Source organism: Balaenoptera acutorostrata, chromosome 2 (assembly GCF_949987535.1).
Source record: "Balaenoptera acutorostrata chromosome 2, mBalAcu1.1, whole genome shotgun sequence".
In the NCBI taxonomy this organism is placed as follows: domain Eukaryota; kingdom Metazoa; phylum Chordata; class Mammalia; order Artiodactyla; family Balaenopteridae; genus Balaenoptera; species Balaenoptera acutorostrata.
The window spans coordinates 172880762-172904008 of NC_080065.1; the positions used below are offsets into that span (position 1 = coordinate 172880762).

General features: G+C 56.1%; 2 protein-coding genes across 3 annotated transcripts in view; one reads left to right on the forward strand and one right to left on the reverse strand.

Moving 5' to 3' along the window:
* The first annotated feature begins 53 nt into the window (after positions 1–53).
* On the forward strand, positions 54–2286 carry GDF1 (growth differentiation factor 1). The gene is made up of 2 exons (XM_057540007.1): positions 54–378; positions 1042–2286. The coding sequence occupies exons 1-2, from the start codon at positions 54–56 to the stop codon at positions 1827–1829; spliced, it is 1113 nt and encodes a 370-aa protein (XP_057395990.1). The 3' UTR covers positions 1830–2286.
* The window catches only part of UPF1 (UPF1 RNA helicase and ATPase), a 36260-nt gene continuing 15222 nt past the window's right edge, over positions 2210–23247 (reverse strand). The window contains exons 3-24 of one of the 2 annotated variants that reach the window (XM_007195450.3): positions 22422–22511; positions 19929–20096; positions 19325–19505; positions 18030–18191; positions 17285–17402; positions 17034–17132; positions 16433–16541; positions 16099–16258; positions 15877–15995; positions 15251–15415; positions 15041–15155; positions 14284–14427; positions 13675–13888; positions 10139–10256; positions 9580–9736; positions 9222–9364; positions 7920–8094; positions 7279–7360; positions 5582–5743; positions 5230–5447; positions 4763–4885; positions 2210–4065 (exon numbers count right to left, since the gene is read on the reverse strand). In XM_007195450.3, the coding sequence (XP_007195512.1) occupies positions 4766–4885; positions 5230–5447; positions 5582–5743; positions 7279–7360; positions 7920–8094; positions 9222–9364; positions 9580–9736; positions 10139–10256; positions 13675–13888; positions 14284–14427; positions 15041–15155; positions 15251–15415; positions 15877–15995; positions 16099–16258; positions 16433–16541; positions 17034–17132; positions 17285–17402; positions 18030–18191; positions 19325–19505; positions 19929–20096; positions 22422–22511 (3019 nt within the window). In that variant the 3' untranslated portion in view covers positions 2210–4065; positions 4763–4765. The remainder of the gene's footprint in view (positions 4066–4762; positions 4886–5229; positions 5448–5581; positions 5744–7278; positions 7361–7919; positions 8095–9221; positions 9365–9579; positions 9737–10138; positions 10257–13674; positions 13889–14283; positions 14428–15040; positions 15156–15250; positions 15416–15876; positions 15996–16098; positions 16259–16432; positions 16542–17033; positions 17133–17284; positions 17403–18029; positions 18192–19324; positions 19506–19928; positions 20097–22421; positions 22512–23247) is intronic. The other variant, XM_028162165.2, reaches the window with a different exon arrangement.

Consider the following 23247-nt stretch of genomic DNA (forward strand, 5'->3'; position numbering starts at 1 on the left):
TCCCGGAGCCCAGCAGCCCCTGAGCACTCGCCCGGCCGCCGCCTGTGACGAAGATGCCACCGCTGTGCCGGCGTCCGGGCCGCCGCGTCCTTCTTCTCCTACTGGCCATGCTGCTGCCCTCGTCACCCCCGGCCCGCGCCCCCGCGCCCCCGGGCCCCGCCGCCGCCCTACTCCAGGCTCTTGGGTTTCCCGACGTGCCCCGGGGCGCCCCCAAGTCCCGGCCCGTACCCCCTGTCATGTGGCGCCTGTTCCGCCGCCGGGACCACCAGGAGGCCAGGGCGGGCCCTCGGAGGACGCCCCTGGGGGCTACCCTGCGGCCGTGCCACGTGGAGGAGCTGGGGGTCGCCGGAAACATCGTGCGCCACGTCCCGGACCGCGGTGAGTGGGGTCTGCGCTGGGGGCGTGGGTCTGGGAGGCCGATACCCCGCTGGGCGCCCCGAGCCCGCCACGAGCCTCCAGCGGCGCGTGAAGAAGGCCGGAGAGCCCTGAGGGTCCCCACCCGCCCCGTCCAGCCCGCAAGCAACCTGGGCCTCTGAACTCCCTCAGCTCCTCCGCGTGGACACCTGCCGGGACAGGGGATGGGGTGGGGGAGTGGTCCGAAGGCCAGGCTCCCTTGCACCGAGCAGGGCCCCTTGCTTGCAGCTGAAGCCCTGCCCCCACTCCATCCCACACCCTCTGCCGCTTCACACCACTTGATGCCTTCCTGAAGATGCCACCCGCCCTAGCATCGCTTCCCCACTGGCCCCATGCTTTCGCTCATTCCACCCCCCCCCCCACCTCCCCACCCCCGCCTATGTCCCCAACGGCGGGCTGGCCGCCCTACACTGGTCGGGGCCTCTTCCTTGCAAGTGATGCCCTGCCCCCACTCCATCTCCCTCACCCACCGCCGCTTCACACCATTTGACGCCTTCTAACAGATGGTGCGCCCCCCAGCTCCGGTCGTTCACCTTCCCCCGCTGTCCCCAACCGAGACCCCTTCGCGGGCCGGTCGGCACCGAGTGTGGACCCAGCGCCAGCCGAGCCCTCTCCCTTCCTCCCCAGGCGCAGCCGCCCGGCCCCCGGAGCCCCCCTCAGCTGCGGGACAGTGCCCTGAGTGGACCGTCGTCTTCGACCTGTCGGCCGTGGAGCCAGCCGAGCGCCCGAGCCAGGCCCGCCTGGAGCTGCGCTTCGCGGCTGCAGAGGCGACGGCGGGGACGGCGGGCGGCTGGGAGCTGAGCGTGGCGCCGGCGGGCGCGGGCCCCGGGCAGGTGGTACTCCGCCAGGCGGTGCCCGCCCTGGGAATGCCGGTGCGCGCTGAGCTGCTGGGCGCCGCCTGGGCCCGCAACGCCTCGGCGCCGCGCAGCCTCCGCCTGACGCTGGCGCTGCGTTCCCGGGCCCCCGCCGCCTGCGCGAGCCTGGCCGAGGCCTCGCTGCTGCTGGTGACCCTCGACCCGCGCCTGTGCCACCCCCTGGCCCGGCCGCGGCGCGAGGCCGAGCCCGCAGTGGGCGGCGGCCCCGGGGGCGCGTGTCGCGCGCGGCGGCTATACGTGAGCTTCCGCGAGGTGGGCTGGCACCGCTGGGTCATCGCGCCACGCGGCTTCCTGGCCAACTACTGCCAGGGCAAGTGCGGGCTGCCCGCCGCGCTGTCCGAACCCGGCGGGACGCCCGCGCTCAACCACGCGGTGCTGCGCGCGCTCATGCACGCGGCCGCCCCTAGCGCCGCCGCCGGCCTGCCCTGCTGCGTGCCCGCGCGCCTGTCGCCCATCTCCGTGCTCTTCTTCGACAACAGCGACAACGTGGTACTGCGGCACTACGAAGACATGGTGGTGGATGAGTGCGGCTGCCGCTGACCGGGGGCTGGCGGGAGGGGGCAACAATAAACACTGCGTGGTCCGCTCTGCTGTCTTCTCGGGTCTTGTCACCTGGGAGTGGGGAGGGAAGCAGCTATGTCCATCACCATCAACCACCAGGATGGTGGGTGGTGGGATCCTACAGTGACGCCGCCGGCCCAGCCTTCCCAGAACCCATCTCTAGGGTGCCCAACATCTAATGTACACGGGCCCCAGGAACTGACCCTGCATAGGCCCATCTTACCCCATTCCAGTCCCTGCTGCACAGGTTTGGCCCATCTCAGCTTTGCCGTTGAGGTGGCTCCGAATCCCCCACCCCCAACCAGGCAGAACCCCAAACCAAGTGCTCTGCCACCCCCTGTAGTTATCCAGCCCCAGTGTGAATGCAGAGCTGTTTATTAAGATTTTATTGGTGACAAAAGAAGTTAAAACAAATTGACCGAAAATCAAAAAGTTACATTGCCTTGGTACAGATGCTTCTTGATTTGGGGGACTCATAGCAACTGTTGCTAAGGTGGAGAAAAAAGCAAACAGCACAAAGCAGAGGCAAAGCATTCCAAGGAACAGAACAGGGTGGGTGGGTGTGTCACCCATGGGGACGGTGCACAAGGGGTCATAGCAAAAACCTATCCAAACTCTACGCAACTACCAAAAGAAGTGGGAACCGAAAGCACTACAGCAATGGTAATAAATAAGAGGCCTTGCCAGAAGGAAGGTGGCCTGTGTGTCCCCCATCTCTCCCATGTACCAGCTGGAATCTGGAGGCTTTGGGATAAGGCACATGGGGAGGGGGATGCTGGGGGTCAGGGTCATCAGGGCCTGGATAGGCAGGGTTAGGGTTAGACAGTCCCCAACTAGGTCCCGCCAGGGAGGCTAATCTGCATCACAGTGTGCGAAGAGCTGGGGGTGACTCCACCAGCAACAATAACTGCAAGTTGCAACCCAGACCCAGGCAGAGGCCCCCTTGTACCACGTGATGTGACAACTCCTTCAAGCCCTTCGGCACAGAACCAACTTATTTCAGAAACGTATTCCCTTTCCCCGCCAAAGTTAAAACGACTCCACCTCATCAAAACTGTGCCCGCAGGTAGAAGGGCTCCAAACTAGTCAGGTAGGGTGGGGAACAAGAGGGGATGGGGCATTCAGTGAGCCTAACTGGCCACAGGGACGGTGGGAGTCTCCCTGGGGACAGGGACAGATCCTCCTGGCTGGTGCTTTCCACCAAATCCTCAGGAAGGACCGTGGGGAAGAAGCCACTGGCCAGGGAACAGCCACCTTCCTGCCCTCTGGCCTCATGGCCAGTCCTGCCGAGGCCCCTCCTGCGGGGCCGAGTCCACGGCACACGGGAAGCGCTTTGCTTCTCGGAGTCCAGCAGAGACCACGGAGTCGCCTGCCCGGCCCGGGACCGTGCTCCCTCACCGCCCTGACGTACAGGGAGAAGCTGCTGGAAGCTAAAACTGAAAAAAAAAAAATCCTCCTTCCCGTCACAGGTGTTGATCCTAATCTTGAGTTGTTTTGGCATGTTTAAACTTCGTTTCTGGAAGTTTCTTGCATCTCCCAGGTCCACCACTAAGCTTTGAGAGACAAATTCAGGAAAGTATATTTTTCAGTACTCCTTTGAAAGAATCTTTAAAAAACAAACAGAAAAACACAAACCACCGTATTTTCTTTAAATGAAAACCCTCCTAGAACACAGGCAGCGTGAGCGCGGCGATATCAGAGCCGGCGTGGACAGAACCCACACTCTGAGGGGCTCTCCCGGCACGGCCGCCACCGCAAGGAGCCTGCTCGGCACAGAAACGCGTAGTTTTTCCGGCTAAAACGTAGTCCCCTTTCAATAAAAGAGAAAAAGAAAGAAAAGAACAGAGGAAAGGGCTACTCTGAGATGAGGGTCTTCCTCCCTCCGCCCTGGTCGCAGACCCAGGTGTGGACGCAGCGGGCGAGCGCTGGGCTCCTCGGCGAGCGGGGCTGGCGGGGCTCGCTGGCGGGCGGTCCTCCGTGGCCGCCCCACCTCCCGCTCTCCCTTCTCCGTCTCCTCGCCGCCACGTGCCAGCAGTGGGCGCTCGCTCTGTCTCGGGCTCCTCTCTCCCTCGGGTACTCCTCTCCCTCTCCTGTTGCTCACAGTGGTGCTTCAGTTTTAGCAGTGGAAAACAGGTATCCATTTATTTTTATTTTTTATTACCCAGAATAAGATGCTGATGGACTAAGCCACGTAGCTTAGCTCTTCCGCTGCCACCTGTTGGGGAGGGAGGGAGGGCAAGAGGCTTCAGAGAAAGTGGGAGCCGGGGCAGCTCCCGGGCCAGGCCCGGAAGGCCCGGACGGGGCTTTCTCCCCGACTCCACTTGGCACCCGCGTCCTCATGTGTTAAACGTGACCTCAGAGGCCGGCCAGGTACCCAGACCAATGACTTCCCACCCGGAGAGAAGGCAGCCGAGAGTTAAGGCTGCTGAGCCTGTGTTGTTCAACAGCGGTGCACCCCTTCTCCCAGCATTACTGCATCCCACTTTCCCTGCACACAGTCAGGAAGGGGCAGAGGGGCAAGCCCCAGGCCTATGCTTGCCCTGCTCGGCCTCGTTACAGATGGAGAACCATGAGGCAGGGCCCTCACGGGCACCTAGAAGCACCCCCAGAGGCACCCGTGCACCTAGGAGCTGGGGCCCTCGCCAACCTCGTGACCTGCCTCGTCAGGGTGAGGGGTGCGTCCACTTCCTGGCTGCCCACCAGGAGCAGCTCTAAGACTCTCTCTGGAGAGGACCGTGGCACAGACGGTGTGCATGAAGTTCACATCCCCCAGACACTAAGCAGAGGTGCAGGGACCCAGAGTGACAGGTGACAGGATGCGCTGGCCACTCGAGGACTTGAGACTCCCACATTTCCCACATTTTCCTACAAGTCCAGATCCCAGCGAAGACCTCCTCCAGAGGCCAGCTTGCCTTCTAATACTGGGACAGCCCCGTCACTCCGCCGTGCTGGTACGCCCGCTCCCCCTGGTACGTGGAGTCTTGCGACAGCGCCACATCAATCTGTGACTTAAACTCATCTCCAAGGTAACTGTCCTGGAAGACAAGGTTGGAGAGATGAGCACCCAGTCGAAGGATGCGCACTCACCCTCCCAGCCTTGAGAACCTGCTCTGTGTCCAGCCCATCACCAGCCGCAGGGAATAATCTGGAAACTTATCCTCAAGCCTAAGTGGCAGGAAACCCACACTGGTTACCTCACCATTGGAGACACGCTACCCAGGACAGTATTGTGGATGGAATGTTCTAGACCTACAGTCCCCCTGCTAAGGTCTTTAGGGGTGAGTGTCATGGGGTCTGCATGTGTGAAGAGGGCTCCCTGGGCTGGTCTGACTTTTCTGTGGGTGGGAGATGTCTCAAGTTAAAGTGGCAGAGGGCTCACCTGGGACAGCTCAGGCTGGGAGAGGCCGGGCTGGCTCATCTGGGAGGGCTGGCTCATGGAGATGTAGCCCTGGGTCAGCGCGCCCTGTGAGAAGGGCTGTGACGCCACATCCTGGCTGGCCTGGCTATTGGGGAGATTCGTCTGGCTGGGCCCAGGAAGCCCAAAGCGGTTCTTCTGGCGTCCCCCACGACCAGTCTTGCCTTTTGGGGTGCCCCGGCCTGAAAGACAGCCATCCAGGGTTCCTTGAAGGAGGTTCTGAGCCTCACAGACAAGCACTCCTGCTCAAAGCCTGGATGTGAACAAACTCCAAGGCCAAACTGCTTTTCCCCATGGGATGCCACTCGGTGCTCACCTGCGGCTGGCCCGTTAGCTTGTCCAAAATACCCCGGTGGCGGCATGGGTGGCATGACCAGGTTGAAGGGGATGGGAATGTTCATGGCAGCCACGTGGCTGGGGCCAGCACTGATCATGCCAATCTGGTCATGGGTCTGGAAGTACATGTTCGAGGGCCGGCCTACAAGACACAAGGTGAACGGCAGGTATCACACTGCATCCAGATGAGTCTGGTGCCTGCCCACAGCTGAAGTGTGTTTGGTCCTGTCACTGCTTTGTCTGCCCCAGCGTTTCTTGGTGTGTCCCTAACAGCAAAGTCACCTGATGCAGAATCTCACAACTCAACCCCTTCCCCCTCCCTGCGCCCAACAGCCTCCTTGAGGCTGGCGCCTGGGAAGGCACCTTTTCTCCCAGGGGATTCTGAGAATCACTGGCCCATGGGGATCTGAAAAACTGAAACTGCTCTGCATTTCTAATTTCTTAAAAAAGCCCCTTTTATGGCAAATGCTATATTCATATTACATGCTACCACTGCCACCTTGCCACCCCCCAGTCAAAAGAAAAAGCCCAAGCTTGATAGACCAGCAGATCTCACTGAAAGCAAAAGCCCCCAGGGCAACCTTGGGTGTAGCCAGACCCACGGTGGCATCAGGGATGAAGTTTGGACCCAGGAAACCCCCAGCCACACGGGGACTCGTCAGATATGGCGATAAGAGATCTGTTGTTCTTCAAGAACACAATCCCTGGGACTTCCCTGGTGGTACAGTGGTTAAGACTCTGCGCTCCCAGCGCAAGGGGCCTGGGTTTGATCCCAGGTCAGGGAACTAGATCCCACATGCATGCTGCAACTAAGAGCTCGCATACTGCAACTAAGGAGCCCACGTGCTGCAACTAAGGAGCCCGCTTGCCGCAACCAAGACCCAGAGCAACCAAATAAAAGTAAATAAATAAATATTTAAACAGACAAAAACAAACAAAAAAACACAATCCCCTGTCTGAGCCCAGGGACAGGGAGAACACTGGGGCAGGGAAAGGGGCCTTGCCAATTTAATGTGGAAAAGGAGCAGCTGGGGTGCGCCTGCCCTCAGGGTGAATGGCAAGCACATGAGAGGTTTAAGGTCAATGTGAAACTCGGGCAGGTGGCACAGAGTCATGGGTGAGGCAGTCACCCTCCATGGGGGCTGGTGCAGGGAAGGGTCCCAGGAGGCAGGGATCTGGGGGATGAATGGGAACCGTCTACAGACTGGCTCAGGCAAGAGGAGTCGTCCCAGGCAGCAGGATAAGGCTCAGCCTCAGTACATACAGAAGCCTCACACAGGAAAAGAGGGCACACGCAACCCTGAGGTCTGACAGATGGAGCTGAAGCTTGGGGAAGCTGCGAAACCTGAAATGAGGCAGTGGGTGTAACACCCCCCCTGAGAAGGCGAGCGAAGGGCAGGCAGGGTGGGGTGCGAGCACAGGGGCAAACTAGCTGAGCTGCGGTATTTGTTGAGAAACCGCTGTCCATTGAGCTATATTACTTTAAAAACATGTTTTTTAGAAATGGCCAAAGACCAGTTATTTGACTTCTGACAAGGGAAGCTGAGAAAACTCTGTCAGGCAGGCTTCTGTGGACCAAGGCTTGGGAGGCCACCCCAGGAGTAACAGGGCTGGAAGCTGTGGGCGTGGGAACGGTCAACAACTGTGGGGCCGGGCCGGTCCCCTGCAGAGACTCACCCTGGCTGCTCCGGTCATAGACCGATCCTGGGATGATGGCCTCCCGGGCATCATACATGGCAGTTGTCATGAAGCGGGCTCCCTGCAAAGGGTTTAGATAAGTGAGGAATTTATCATGTTGACACAAGGAAGAACTTCCAAAGATCTGGTGGTCTGGGCGGTGGCCAGGCTGCACCGAGGACTACCCCGAGGCTTGCCGGCTTTGGGCCTTGTGTGCTTTGGGCCTTGCCTGCCCCTCCTCACCTGACCTGGCCTTTGTTGCCAAACATTTCCGTCTCTGGGCTTCAGCTCAAGCAGCATCCACTCCCTAGGCCCCCAGAGCACCTTGGGTTTGCCAAGTTCCCTAACTGCTTGGGTCTGACCCCTAGGTGCCACCCGTGACGTAGCATCCCATGAGGTCCAAGGCCAGAAAGGCCTCAGAACAGTGGGGAGACCTGGCGTGGGGGGCTCCGTGGGGACAGACCGGCACACATGGCTCCTGTTCACACACTGACACTCTGGGCACACCCTCAGCTCGCACTCGTCACGAGTCACACCTGCCATCGCTCACTGCCACGTGCCCAGAACACCGGCTTGGGGAGGATGGGGTTCCCAGCAGTCTCTTCCACCCACCCCGCCCCCTGCCCGCGGCCAGCACTCACCGGGTTGATGGTGTTAACCAGCTTCCTGGGCTTGCTGAACTGCATGAGGCTCTCCCGCAGGTTGTTCAGCGGCCCCTCCACCAGCACCTTCTGCTCCTTGTAGTAGTTCAGCAGGTGGTTCCAGAGTGGCTGCTTGGACAGGGCCTTCGGGTTGCCCACGATAATGACCCCATATCTGCAAGACGTGTGCACAGAGCGCCATGCTCAGGGCTGCAGTGAGCAGAGCACTACGCAGATCGGTCCAAGGCAAGAGCAAACAAACTCGAAACCCAAGTCCAGAGTAAAAGGTGCCCAGGCAGCTCTCCTGGCACCCAGCCCACCACGCACCCCTCCTCTTGCCACACAGGAGCCTTGGGGGCCACCCTCGACCTCCCTGCCCTGCCTGTGCCAGTGCCCGCCGTGAATGCTGGGGACAGGTGGGTAACTGCGAGCTGAGGTGACTTTCACTGGAGCCCACCCTGTAAGCTGCCGAGCCTACACTCGGGTTTATTTGAGGGCACATTTCTGTGGAGCCCAGATGTCAAAACACCTCTGCGGGCCGATGAGCTCAGAGATGAGTCTCCTTGTTTGCAACCATGAGTTAGCCTCCTGGGCACTATGTCATAAGTGGCCCAGGCGGGCTCCACAGCGGCTTCGGGACCCCTGATGGGCCGGGCATGTAACTCGAGGCCCAAGCTGAGCTGCTAATGGATGCTCACACTCATCAAGCTGTGTCGGGACCACCCCTGCCCCCGCCAACGCTGGCCACCAAACAAATGGGGTAACAAACGGAAACCAAGGTGCCCTCAGTGGGGAAGGAACCAACACGCGAACGTGAGCCCAGCTTGGGGCTGGCACGATGGTGGCTGTTGTCTGGTGCCACGTGGGGTTAACACAGGGTCCACCTTGCCCTCTGGGTCCCTCACCATTTCAGAAAAGTTATATTCCAGAACTGAACAAGGCAAATAGGACCAGAACATTAGACTCATAGATTAAACAACTTGACAGGGACACTCCGCTGTTGGGATGGAATTTCCCTCGAGACTGAGACCATAGAAAGCCACCAGAACACAGAAACAAAGACAACTCATGAGTGAGACGTTCTTTCCGAATTGCTGCTGGGAGCCCTCTGACCACTAGCACTGGCGAAGCCCCTCTACCATGCCCTGTGCCGCAGCCCAGGGCGCAGCTGGGGTAGGAGAATTAATAGGAAGAGAACCAGGCATTGAGCAGCCTCTTGGGCCAACACCTCCCAGCGCCTCAGAAGGACTCCTATGCAAGAGGAGCCACCAGCAAGGCCCAACAGGACTCAGTCCTCCGTACCGTGCTCTGGTCAAGGCCACATTAAGCCTTCTGGGGTCGTTTAAAAATCCAATGCCTTGGTGCTCATTCGCCCGCACACAGGAGAGGATGATGAAGTCCTTCTCGCGGCCCTGGAACGCATCCACGCTGGCGATCTCCACCTCCTGCAGGGGCAATAGTCACGGTCAGCCAACAGGCTTCCTTCAAGGACCCCTCAGCCTCGTGTTAAGATGCACCATCAAATCCCAGCGATGAGCCTGGGACCTGAAGCCTGCAGAGCCCCTAGGTGCTGGCCACCGGCTCACTGCGCCTCTGCTACAAGGTGGTCCAAGGTCAGTGCCTGGGGTAGGAGCCAGCAGACCGGACTGGGCGCGCGCACCTGGTAGAGCTTGGTGTGCAGGGAGCCACTGAACTGCATGTACTGCACCAGGTAGGAGCGCTGGCCCTCGTAGGGCGTGATGATGCCGATCTGATCTGGCTTGGCGCCCGCCTTCAGCAGCTTCGTGGTGATCTTCTCCACATTTGCAGCCTCCGTCCTAAGAAAATCAGGTTTTCACTTCCCAGGCTCCATCTCTGGGCTCCTGAGACCCCCTACCAAGGCTGGAGGCTGTGGGAGGCTCAGGGGCAGTTCCGCCTCCAGCACAACGCTGTGAAGGCCCTGCCCAGTGCGGCCACGGCTGGGCTGCCCATCCTTTACCAAGGGAGTCATGAGGGATAGAAAGGCTCACACGTGAGCTTATGAAGGATCTGCTCAACATAAAAACATATGCTGAAAAGATGAGCTTTGAAATAGGCTGTTGGTTTAAGTGTCTGAACAGAATAAGGATGAGGGGGACAAGGAAAAGTTTCACCACCACATTAAACAAAACCACAGGTTAGCAGTCACTGGACAAGCCATCACTGAAGCCAGGAGACGCCACAGATGAGTCTCTGCTTACCTGTTTAGGTAGGAGGTGCCTGAGCTGGCAATCTCCTCTTGGCCCTGGGTCACATAGAAGAACATCGGTTTATCCGGTTGGGGCCACTGGAAGTCAAACCCCTTCTTCACACGATCCGCTGTCATCGTAGAGGAGAAAAAAAGAGAATATCCTATCAGAGAAGAAAGTGTAGGCAGTCTGGACTGAGCTAAGGTGGAGAGCTGAGTGGAGGCCATGCCATCCTGGGCAGGCACACGGCAGGGCAGGAAACCGCAGGCTCCAGGCAAAAGACCCAGGTCTGCGGGCCCGGCGCAGGCCACCGAGTACGTCCTCTGACCGAAACTCCCAGGAACACCTGGCACCCGTGTCTGGGACGAAGCCGGCTCACTGGCTGAACAGATCTCACTGGTTAGTGCTTTCTGCAGTCTGTTTAAGAAACCTGTGTCTGCCCCAGGGTAACGAAGATATTCTATTTCCTTCCAGAAGCTTTATGATGTACCTTAAGGGGCTCATATGCCCCTACAACTGGCTTTTAAGAATGACACTGTTGGGACTTCCCTGGTGGTCCAGTGGTTAAGACTCCGCACTTCCACAATGCAGGGGGTGCAGGTTTGATCCCTGGTTGGGGAACTAAGATCCCACATGCCACGTGGTGCGGTTAAAAAAAAAAAAAAGAATTACACTGTTGAGCTGACCCTATCTTGTCACACACCAGGGCTTGTCGACAGATGGGTCTGCCTCTGGACTCTATCCTGGGCACTGTGCCCAGTGTCTCTGCGAATACAGCTTTACAGTAACTCCTGACATCTTCTAGTACGAGCTGCCACCTTTGTCAGGCTCTCCACGTTCGTCTTGGGTGCTCGGTCCTTACAATTTTAAAAAATCAGCTTGTCAAATCACACATCCCACCCACACCTTTGGGAATTCTTTTTTTTTTTTTAATTTATTTACTTATTATTTATTTATTATTTTTATTTTTGGCTGTGTTGGGTCTTCGTTTCTGTGTGAGGGCTTTCTCCAGTTGCGGCGAGTGGGGGCCACTCTTCATCGCGGTGCGCGGGCCTCTCACTATCGCGGCCTCTCTTGTTGCGGAACAGAGGCTCCAGACGCTCAGGCTCAGTAGTTGTGGCTCACGGGCCCAGTTGCTCCGCGGCATGTGGGATCCTCCCAGACCAGGGCTCGAACCCGTGTCCCCCGCATTGGCAGGCAGGCTCTCAACCACTGCGCCACCAGGGAAGCCCACCTTTGGGAATTCTGACTGGAGTTGTACCTGATCAGATTAGTGTTAAGAAAACTGGTATTTCTGCATGAAAATAGCCTAACACTGATGAAGGAAGCTTGACCCATGAGAACACGTTGTATGATCCCTTTTATGTCAAGCTGAAAATGAGGCAAAGCCTCAACCTTTCAAGCAAGGGCAGTGGCTGGCAAGCTTTGTGACCCACTCGCTGCTGGCAAACGTTTAACCACCTGCTGGGGGTAAGGCGAGGGCTAATCTACAATGCTGGGCAATTTCTGTGGTGTAAACACTCCCGCCACCACTGATGTCAGGCTACCCTGAGTCCGTGGGTCTGGGCGGGCACCCGCACTGCCCTGGACAGGGGCCACTTCAAGGCTGCAAGGAGCTGGTCAGGTTGTGCTTTTAGATGCAGGTGCTAGTTACACAGGTGTATTCACTTAGAGAAAACGCACTAAGCTGAACACTTAGGATCTGGGCACTTTTTTACACTTCAGTAGAGAGTTTAAAAAAATATACTCATGGGGTGCTATGTCCTGGGCACTGATGGTTCAGCAGTGAACCACCACCACCAACCCCTGCCCTATGGAGCTGACGCCATGGAGGAAGGTGGAGCAAGGTGGGCGAGGGTGTGAATCAGAGCTACGCGGTGGCTTTCCCAACAAGTGTCAACCGCGTCAGAGCATCACAAACAAGCTTCTCATGTCCTGGCCTTTTCTAGCCCCACCACCCAACAGACCAGCAGCATTCTAAGTGTCAAGACTGCACTGCACAGCAGCCGTGTGGCCCTGCCCAGGCACGCACACTTTCAGCCTCAGTTTCCTCACCTATAACATGGGCTAAACAAGGCCGACGTGGTGGGCTGTTGGCATCAACGAGATACTAAGTGGTTCTTGAATGAATGCTGCTCTCAGAACCCCTTTACACTCTGAAAAGTTGAGGAGTTCAAACAGCTATTGTTTTTGTGGATTACACCTATTGATATTTATTGTATTTTAAAACCCAGAAATCTAAAATATTTTAAAATTCATTTAAAGATAAACATATTAACTTACAAATTTTTTTTAATGAAAAATAACTGTATTTTCCACTAAAATATATATTTAGTGAATTTTCGCAACTCACTTCACTATCCAGCTTACTCTACTCCTGGTTCCCAGTCTCCCATGAGCCCTTGCAGCATGTGAGGATGGTCACAGATGCACGTGGTTGGAAAAGGGAAGCATGTTTTATGACCTTTCCTACTACTGTGGAATTCTGTCCCTGATTCTACAGGAAAGCTGGACGGGAGGTCACCCTGCAGGGTCAGTGACGATGGCCTTTCTACTCTGCCCTGCACCTGCATGGCTTTTGACCCCCCAGTGACTTGGGAGCACCCTTGCTGGCCACTGGAATGGCAAGTGCCTGCTCACCCCGTCAGGCAGAGCTTCCAAAGGCTGACGCACCTGACATCTGTCACCACCAAAGATCTCATCAGAAAATCCACTCAGCACTGGGAAGACTTGATCAGCTCATGATAGGGGACATGGGTTTTCCAAAATTCTAATTTTGGTGTGAATTCTCAGATTTTATCACTGATGATGAATATTCTCAGTTATTTTCCTTGAAGCCACAGGCTCGCTTTTGGTCACTTTTGGGAAAACGCCTGCTAAATACCCCAGTCTATATAACCAGTGTGTGAGTCCTTCCTTCAAGCACCTCACACCCCTGCCAAGTTTCTCAGGAGAACGTCCTCTCCCATCACACACAGAATCACAAGAACGTGCACTCAGGGATTAGTAAACTGAGTACTCTTCGCTTGTGCACCCAGGATGGTGCCTGCCACAGGTGTGCGGTGGTGACGACACACAGCAGCCTGGTCGCACCGCTGACTCATGCTACGGCTTCTGTGCCATTAGCGCGAGTGTCAGCACAGCCAAAAGGCGCACGATGTCCCAGTGTTACTACAGAAGTAGTCTGGCCTTGGTCGTGCAGAGGTCTTTGAGACCGCCAGGGCCCCGACTTTGAGAACCAGCGATAAGAGGAGGGAGCGGGACGGGCAGTCAGCTCTGCCACCCCCTCTTCTGTGTGTTGTGTGTGACGCGCCAATGGTGGGGATTCTCACATAGTGACTCTGAATTTTACGAGGACGCAGGCTCCCCCTTGCCCACACCCCGAGAATGTCCCAGAGTGCACTCCAGAGCGCACGTTCTGTCCCACTGACCACTGCATCTCTCTGAGGCGTCCCCTACCCACAAGCAGTCACCACGTAAGGCCACTTAAGAAGGAAGTGACAGGAGGTATTGTCTCCCCAGGCCCCCCACTCTGGGCCGAGTATTACCTGCAGTGACACCATTCTGAAGAGAGCCCTCATAGAAGATGTTGGATGGGAAGGCACTGAGCGCAGGATGCATCCGATACTGGACCTGGAGGCGGATGGGACGGATGCCCAGCACCACTAGGCGCTCAAAGAGCGACTGGGACAGCCCGGCCTTGGCCGCCTTCTTGCACATCACCACGGGGCCCAGCTGGCAGTGGTCGCCCACGAGGATCAGCTGTGGTGAAAGGCCCACACAGGTAAGAAGCTCAAGCATGGAATAGCCTAGACGCCCACTCAGGGGACTAAGAGGGCCAGGGTCCATACAACCACCCGGCTATGTGAATTCAAGTGGCAAGATATGGACTGGGGGTGGGAAAACTGCCCACCACATACATGAAACACGCAAACTTGCACTCAGAACCCACACAAAGGCACTCTGTGCCAAGTCCACCCTTCGAAGACCCCCTCAAAGGGCCTGCTGTGCATCCCTCTGCGCTCTGCCAGGGCATCAAACAGCACCATAGGACACTTAAAAACAAACCCCCAGCACTAAAAATTACACAGAACTGGAACAGGAGAGAATGCACACCAATTTTCAAACAAGACTATAATGGATGGGCTGTGGCCCACCTGCTTGGCTCCAAGGACCACAGGGACCATGCACTCTGGCTCGGTGGCCTGGGTGCTCTCGTCGATTAAAATGGATCGGAACTGCATCTTGGCGAGCCTCGGGTCCCCGGCGCCCACACACGTGCAGCAGATGACATCTGCATTCTGGGGAAGAGAGTGCGCCAGGCATCAGGGCACCTGCACAGTCAATGTTCCCAGAACCCAAAAGCAGGCAGGACGGGGCACACACACCGTTCCGGTCCACGCCCTCCTCCGCAACTATGGAAATAAATGGTCCCTCCCTGACAACATCTGTCCAGGGTGCAATGACCCTAAGTTTTGAGATCCTAAGTGGTTGGGCTTCATGCCTAAGAAAGAGCTTGGTGCCTTGAGACAGCCTCTGAGGGGCAGCGCTAAGCCAGGGACACCACGCTCAGGCTGAGATCCACTTTCGGTTGGTTCATCAGCAAAGAGCAGGAGACGGCGCTCCAGACCTGCCCCCTGCCCCACCCCGGGGTACGGACCAGGTTCCCAAGATCCCAGCAGCAGGGAGGCTGGCGGGGAGTGGAATCTACCTCAACAAGATGTCTCTGTGTGATCTCAGAGAAAGCATATGGAGGAGGGTATCAGAGTTCTCTCCTCAAATGCAAAACAACAAACTAACTAAAGGTGCCATCGTGGACTTAACGTATCCAAACAGGTCCTCTGCCCCAAGTGAACAAGACAAACGCCCAAAGGCCCAGGCCAGTTCCCCCGGCAGCAGGGCGGGTGAGTTCACCATGAGCAGCTCTCTCTCGGCAGTGCGCTTCAGGGCCCGGTACCGCTTTTCGTCCGCAGATGACAGCTCGCCGGTCTCATCCTTCAGCTGCTGCAGCTTCTGGAGCTCCGGCATGCTGCAGACACAGGGGCGCGTGAGAGGGAGGCGTGTGCCGCCAGGGCCTGCCCAGGGGAGACACGCCTCGCTTACGGCCGGCTACCCGACACCCACCTGTCCATGTTCCTGATCTGGTTGTGCAGGGCCAAGAACGACACCGGGGAGTCGATGGCCTCTCGGCTCTTGGCACAGAGCCGCACAACTTTCAGCCCAGTCTGGTGGATCTTCTCAGTCAGCTGATCCACGGCTATGTTGCTTGGAGCACAGACAAGCACGGGCCTTCAACACAATGTGAGCAAACGTCAGTGCTCGCCCAGAGAAAGTCTAATTAGCCAAGACTGTTGTTTTGAATCATAGGCAGTGGAGCTAGCTCAAGCTCTAAGACTAAAGCCAGGAGTGACACGATGCTGAAGGAGCTAAGAGCCAGATGGTCTGGAGCTTCCTGATCTTCATACCACTCATGCAACCCACTGCTAACACCCGAGTCCAACATCCTCACCTCCTGTTTGCACTGTAAAGACTTTCAAAGCTCCAAGGTGCACGCAGGCACAACACAACCCAGGATGAACTTACCCACTACGGCCTTTACAAGAATGGCAGGTTTGCTTGTTAAAAGCAACCACAAAGGCCAGATCTAATATAAACGGCATAGAATGCAGCATGCCAGACACCCCGGGCCCCAAAGCCTCCTGGAAGACAGGCCTCCCTCTCTCCCCGACTTGGGCTGTGCAGAGCCCTACCCATTGCCTTGCCGAGCCAGGTGGTAGACAATGGTGGCTGAGGTCACTGTCTTTCCTGTGCCCGGCGGGCCCTGGATCAGACTCAGTGGTCTCTGCAGCACAGTCTTCACGGCGTAAACCTTCAGATACAAGTGGCCGTTAGGGGTGTAGACACAGCGGAGGGCCGCTCACCAGGCAGGCTCTGCAGTCCGGGACCCTCCTGCCCCCGGGGCGGGTGAGAACCTGAGAGTGGTTGAGGTCAGGGAGCCCCTGCGCCGTGAAGCGCTTGGGCAGCTGGCACTTGATGATCACATCCTCCACCTCGTGGCCGAGCAGTTTGTGGTAGATGTAGCCCGACACCGAGGTCTCGTCCACAGCAAAGGTTTTCAACGCACTCTGCATCCTGAAAGGAAAGCTCCAGGTCAGTGGCACGCACCACCGTGGAGCTGCTGTGCAGACCTGCCCCTCTGTGACGAGGAGGAGAAGCACGGAGACGCCGGAGGCAGCAGCCATGCCAAGGGCAGGTGACCGCAAAGTAGATGCAGGGAAGTAGAGGCTGGGAAGGAGGCAGACATACCTGTCGAATGAGGTTGACTTCCACACGAAATCCACCTGGAAGTTATGAGTCACCTCCACGGGTGCACCCACACTGCTCCGAAGCTCAATAGCAATCTCGTCGCCATAATCTATGCCGCCGAGTTAAGTCTCATCCTTGTCAAAAGCCTTTCTGAGGAGCCCTCACTCTGTTACTGAAGAGACAGACCCTCCTCTGCACCAAAGACAGAAAACGCAGCCGGAGCCCCATGTTCTCAGTGACAGGTTCTGCCCACCGCGTCCGGGGCCAGTGCAGCCAGCACCCAGCATGGAGCAGCCAAGCTCAGGGCCCAGGTTCCAGGCCCTGAGTGTGGATTTCCGCAGAGCCCTGAGGCACGTAGCTCGGAGCACCCTGGCTTCTGCCTAAGCAGCTCTCTTCATCAGCTTTATATAAACGGTGCCCCCTCAGAGGACACCTGAAGAAAGGGCGTTCCAGCCGCGGCTGTACACACCCTTCCCTCCACCTGAGGCCTCGAGGCTGCTCTCAGCAGTGACCCCCACGCAGGTCTCCTGTGCTCAGGACAAGCTCGCCAGAGACTTGGGCAGACAGTGCCTGTGCCAGCCCTTCTTTACACAAAGGATACTATCAGGGACCTTGATGACGTGGCCGATCCCTTTCCATAGGGGCGCCAGGTCCCCTTTGTACCGCAGGCATATCTCATCCCCTTGCATGAGCCTCATGTCTTACAGGGAAAAGACAGCAAGAAAGGTTAAGAGTTTTCACACGCGCCACAGACGCTACCATGAAGAGTTCAAATTAAGGGACACTTTACAGGGGTGAAACTAGGAATTTTATGCTACTTATGGTCACAAATATTTTAAAACTTAAAATCACCTCTTAACCAAATTATGACTAAATCCTCATTACCAGAGTCAGTCTTGGGCAAAGTGAAGTAGGCGATTCTCTTCTTGTTAAGGCCCAGGTCCCACCTGACCGTGATGTTATCTTGAGTCTGAGCACATAAAAAATAAGAGCCCTGTTAGCCTGCAACACAGACACAGGCCTGGACTCCTTGAGTCTGGGTTTCCACAGGTGCATGCCCTATGGCGAGCAGCACCGGACAGCCTGAAACACCAACAAGGGCACATCCAAGAGAGAAGTCATTAGGACCCCGAAACCTGCACAGGACGACCAGGAGACCCCCACATGATGTCTGTTCTTGGAGGCGGCTTCTCCGTGGGCTGCGGAGGGAGAGAAGGAAGCCGATGGCTGAGGACACATCCCGTGAGCCTCAGGGCTCCTGCTTCCTATGCACAGTCTCCGAGGGATGGGCACAAGGAGTGTCCTCAGTGTGCTGTGGGCTCCTGAGGTCTGACTCTCATGGCTGTGGCAAAGGCTACAAACCCAACTGTAAGGAATTTTTGTTGCATTTAAAATCAGAAAACACCCAGGCGGGTGTCTGGCTTTGAGTGATGGGGCGTCTGCCCACAGGCCTGTCCTCAATCCACGGTTCCGTCTCTCAGGGGCTGGGCCTCGGCCCACGTCAGCATTTGCAGTCTGCAGAGAAAACCACCCTCCCCAGACCTTAGGAGAGATGCTTTGTTAAAATGACCAAACCCTCCTGCACACACCACATCACCTGCGACTCTTTCAGTTTCTTATCATAGTCAGCCTCCAGCTTGACTAGAGGACCGAATATGTTCTGGTACTGGTAGGCATCCTCATACCGCAGGAGGACATGCTGCGGCTCCTCATCCACTCCCGGCTTCTCGAGGTCCTCCAAGGTGGCAGAAGGATTTTCCTAGAGGACAAGAACGGCACCACGTTCTTCCCTGTTCTCACCTCTAAAATGAACTATATGCGAGCTCCCCAGTCAACAGAGGCACAGTCACACCCACCATTTCTTAGAACGAGCTGATGTTGGGCTGATGCAGAGAAGGGCACCCGGTGGTCGGTGGTGTCCACCCCGTAAGGAGAGCCCTCATATCAGGAAGTCCACGTGGCACACAAGGGTGGACACCCCAGGTACACAGCCCTGATACACCTATACCATCAGATGGCTGCATTCTCCAACAAAGGCCTAGCCCCTGACCTGGGAGAGATTACACTTCTTCCTGGCTGCCAGAAAGATTACTGGCTTCCCTGGCTGTGTAAACAGAAAGGAAGGCCCACCTCCCCATTTCCTCCTGATCCTATGCTGCACCAACAGGAGCAACGCACACTCTCTTGGCAGGGACGGAACAGTATGTGGGCTGTTTGGATACAAACAGGAACAGTGAAACAATTGTGGCAACTTGAAAATCAAGGTGGAAAGGTTCCTTGCTGGACTGTCCTTCAAAAATATTTTGACTTGCACTTGAAGTGAAGATAAATTCACATCTTTGATTATATGGGTGCCTAATTAAAATTCCTAGCCTAGCTACTAAAACTTTATCAAAAAATATAAACAGCCAGAACCAGAGATGGGCTTCCCTGGAGAAAGAGTCTGTGGGCAGAGCAGGAATCCCGCGCGCCCCCAGCCTGGTGTCGCCCTGGCTCTGATGCGTCACAGGCCCAACCAGGTTTTATAGAGTGCACCCACAGTCCTGTCTGTCTACTCAGGCCCGGCTCCTCCTGACATGTCCACACACAGTCACCAATGGCCAGTTCCCATCCACTTCCTTCCCACCACCTACCTTTGCCCTCAGCAAGAAGAGAAAAATTCCAACAGCCGGAGCTTTCCTTTCCCAGAGGCCTGGCGGGAGGTACCCGTGGCGCCCTCGGTCCCGCTTCCAGAAGGAGCTCGAGGGGCCACTCCAGGTAGAGGCTGCAGAGTCTCCCTCGAGCTCCTTCCGGAATCTCCTGTTTCCGAGACACCACCCCCAGCTCCCCTCTCCACCCACCCCCCCCAACACTCGGTGCTGAGATGGATGTGCACTCCCAGCAGGCCCTCACCTTCCAGAGCTCCTCCAGCTTGTTGATCTGCTGGGCGGTGATCTGCCGCGCCCGCAGCTGCTCCTGCTCAGAAGGGATCTTGACCAGCCAGGACAGGAAGCAACGGTCCTGGATCAGGGGCTGCCACTGCGAGCTGTCCCAGTTAATGTCCTTGAGGCTGCTCTGACTGGCACAGGGCTGCCTGCAGAAGCCCCGAGGGCAGGGAGAGCCCGGGTGAGGATGACCTCTAGCCCCCCAAAGGCTTACTGCCTTTAACCTCAAAGGGGCGTTCCCTACATTTTACTGTATGATCACATTACCTTTAAATTGTTAGCAATAAATTGCATCTCCCCACACACTTGAGCTCTGAACTCTTAAAACTCAGAACAGACTTTGCTTTTACAGAATTGTTTTCATGATTTAACCAGAACACACCCCAAAAGGGTTACTTGACATTCCTAGCTCTCTAACAAGCCCCAACCCCCCGAACCTCCTTACACCTCGTCAGTCGGCAGAAACTATTTTAAAGCTCCATGGAGTCAGAGCCATGGAGTGGCTGAGTCTTTGGGGAAGATGACTGGGGCTGAAAGGCAGTCCCCCAGGGAAATCGCGGCCCCGCCCTCACCTGCATAGCAGCACCACAACTGAGTCAGCCTTGGCGGGGATGAAGCCGAGGAGGAAGACGTTGCGGCAGCCGCAGTTATAACACTCCAGAACCGTCTCCCCCAGGGGCCCATCCTTGTGCAGAGTCACCTCTTTGCATTTTGCCCTCACGAGGTGATTTACAATGTGGCTGAAACCAGGAAATGATAAATAGTTAACACCCAAAGTTTGGCTTTTCACCACTTCCAATTTTCGAGCTCCGTTAAAAGTTCCGGTACCGTTCACGGTCCATTAGCAGGAGTGGTCACACCTCATCCATCTGGCATCCCGGGGGACCAGCCCGCCCCTGAACTGGCTCCCCACTGAGCACAAAAATCAATCCGACTTGAACCATTTTTAAGGAAAACTTTCCTAACATGTTTCACACAGTTCCTGCTTTTTTCTCTCCCCCCCCCCACCCCAGTTCCTGCTTTCTTAAATCCAACTTATTGGACCTAAGTGAATCTAAGGCTGGGGCCAAGGCTGCTGTCCTGGAGAGGCAGGAGGCTCGCCCCTTTCACTGCTCCTCTGCTCGTTGTAGTTTCTCTCCTGCTCCTTTCAAAGTCACTTCTCATGGCCCCTGTGCCTGCTTCCAGGAGCAACACCCCTCCTCATTTGCTGCAGGCCAGGAAACCTGATAACCAAATGTATTAGAAACCTGAGGACAGTAAAAAATACTGAGTAGTGGGGCTCAGGGCTACTCTCCGGAAGCACAGGGCCAGCCCTGAACGGTCTGAAAGCCCCGCCGCCTCAGCTCTTTCCTTGCTGCGCGTGGCCAGGGCTCTGACGCCTTTCTCATTTCCGGGACATGGCTCACCTAAACCAGGGCCTGATTGCCCCAGCCACCGAACTCTACCCTCCGCCACGCCAGCCTCACTCAGGGCCCACGGGTGGTGCACGGCTCTGCCTCAAGCCCTCCCAGCCCCCCCAGCGATCTGCAGCCTGGCTGCAGGTTTGTCACACGCTGAGCATGCCTGCCAAGCCTCCAGCCTTCCCTGCTGCCGCCCTCACATCACCTTGGGAAACCCCTCCTGTTGCAAGCTTCGGCTCAGATGCCAACATCCGAATCCTCTCTGGCCCCACGAAGACTGTCAGATTACCTAACTAATCATCACTGCTCTCCGTACCTCCAAAGCCACCCCTCCCCCCACCCCACCACCCCTGGGCCTTCTACCAGGATCAGTGATTTCCTCTTGTCTTTTCTAGGCCCACCTCACCCCATTACACTGGCAGCTTCCTGAAGGCGAGTGGCTGTCCCATCACCTTCACAGTCTGACCCTGCACAGAACACACAATCTGGCTGGCCGAGTCTGTTTTCTCTTAGAGGCCCTCCACTCACTTCCCTGATCTTGGCTCTGCTGACCAGAAGCTGGGGTTGCCAGCCAAGGCAAGTTTTATTTAACTGCTTTTCCTGCAGGAGAGGAACTAATGCGAACACGGTAACACTTATAATTACCCAGAACGTTTGGAAAATGGTATACCAGTCTCTTCTGGGTACCCTGAAGATGCTTTTCCCTTCAAATCTCTAAAAAACACCAGCTCCCTTTCTTGCCTCACTCAGAACCCCACAATTCGCATTACTAACTCCAAGGTGACACGAGATCTGACCATTCTGTGTACTCAGCCACGGCTGCCAAAGGCACAGGAAGGGTATGGGCTCTGTAGAAATAAAGCTGCCTACAGAATTTTGTCACTTTATTTCTATAAAACATGAACCTCAGAGGAAGATGCCGCTTACTTGCAGGCGACCTGGATCCCTGTCCCACGGAGACCCTGCTCTGCTTCCCTGTGGTAATGGAGTGAGTCGCTGCACATCACGGCGGCCTTGGAGGAGCCACCAGGACCAGACCCATGCCAGTGGTGGAGGCTGAGGAGTCTCACCACTCGAGCTTAGCCAAACGGACTCTCCCCTGGAATCCAAGCACCCTCACAATGCGGGTCTCACCCCAAACACAAAACAAGGGACCTAGTCACAGCTGCTGCTGATCAACAGCAGGAAGGGAAGCCCAGAGCCGACGGTCAAGTGAACTTAATTTCATCTGATGATTCAGGATCTGGCCCATATTAGCCTCAGGACTGCTCTGATGAGCTAAGGCCAGAGGGAGCCTTCTCAGGAAGGGGCTCCCATGGATGCCCATTACTGTCTTGGGAACATCCTCCCCAGGCACCCAGTAATGAAGATGAACGGGCGTGCCAGGAGCTCATCTTGCAGAAAAATATAAATAAAAACTGGGAAAGAGAATTAAGCCAACCCTACTTGCATAATAAAAAGAACCACAGAGAATAAATCAAGGGTAAATACATTAAGGCATTCACACACCACCATCTGTTTCAAGTTAAACCAGTCACAGAGGAGGGAAAAAACCAGGTTTGTTAGCGTGATTTTATATTGTGCTTCGCTTCAACATTTCCATAATTTACACACAAATCTGAGCAAAGCACTGATTAAAGACACATGCGCGGTTTGATTATCTACCTGCCAGAAGTATTTCCACGTCCATTACAGAACCACTTCTTGCTGGTATTACAGTAAACCACGCAAGCAGGATCGTGTATTCCGCAGTAACTAAAAAAGTCAAAACATCAACAGTTAAAGCTAGAAGACCACTCTCTGGTTTTAATTTGGCAGGATGTAAAATTCTTTCCTCTTACAACATTTTTAAGTTTTTCATTAAACACATACTCAAACCCAACGATCCCACTAACAAAATCGAATCAGTTAACTGCAGAGGCATCCTGACCCTGTGAACGCAGGGAAGGGTTTAGGGGTGCTGTGGAGACTCCTCAGACAGCAGCAAAGCCCCTTCCAGGGTGAGGTGGGGGGGTGAGAGCAGTGCAAGGTGCCAGGTGAGCCCAACAACGGAGTCCTAAAACCCCCCAGGTGACCTAGTCACTCCCCTTGGCCTGAAGTTTCAGGAACTGTGACTTATAAGCAGGGAAATCAGCATCCCTAGCTCTGGGCACACAGAAGGTAAGCTGAGACCACGCTGTGTTCACAGTGCCTCCCATGCTCCAGCAGAGGGCGCCGTGCTCCTGGGAACACTCAGCTCAACCCAGCAGCAGAGGGTCCTGGGGTACAGACTGAGCTCAGCTCGCAAGGAGCACCTAGGGAGAGCCCCCTGGCCTCCCTTTTCTGAAAATCAACACACCAAAAACAAAAATATTGGCTCTCCACAGAGTTCTGTATGTGGATGAAGCCAAGACTCAAGTCTCAAACGAGAATGTCCTCTGGCCAAGAACCTTCCCTGTAACACCTCACGCCAGGGGGGCTCTCCCTACTCCACTCCCCGGGGACGGCAGGT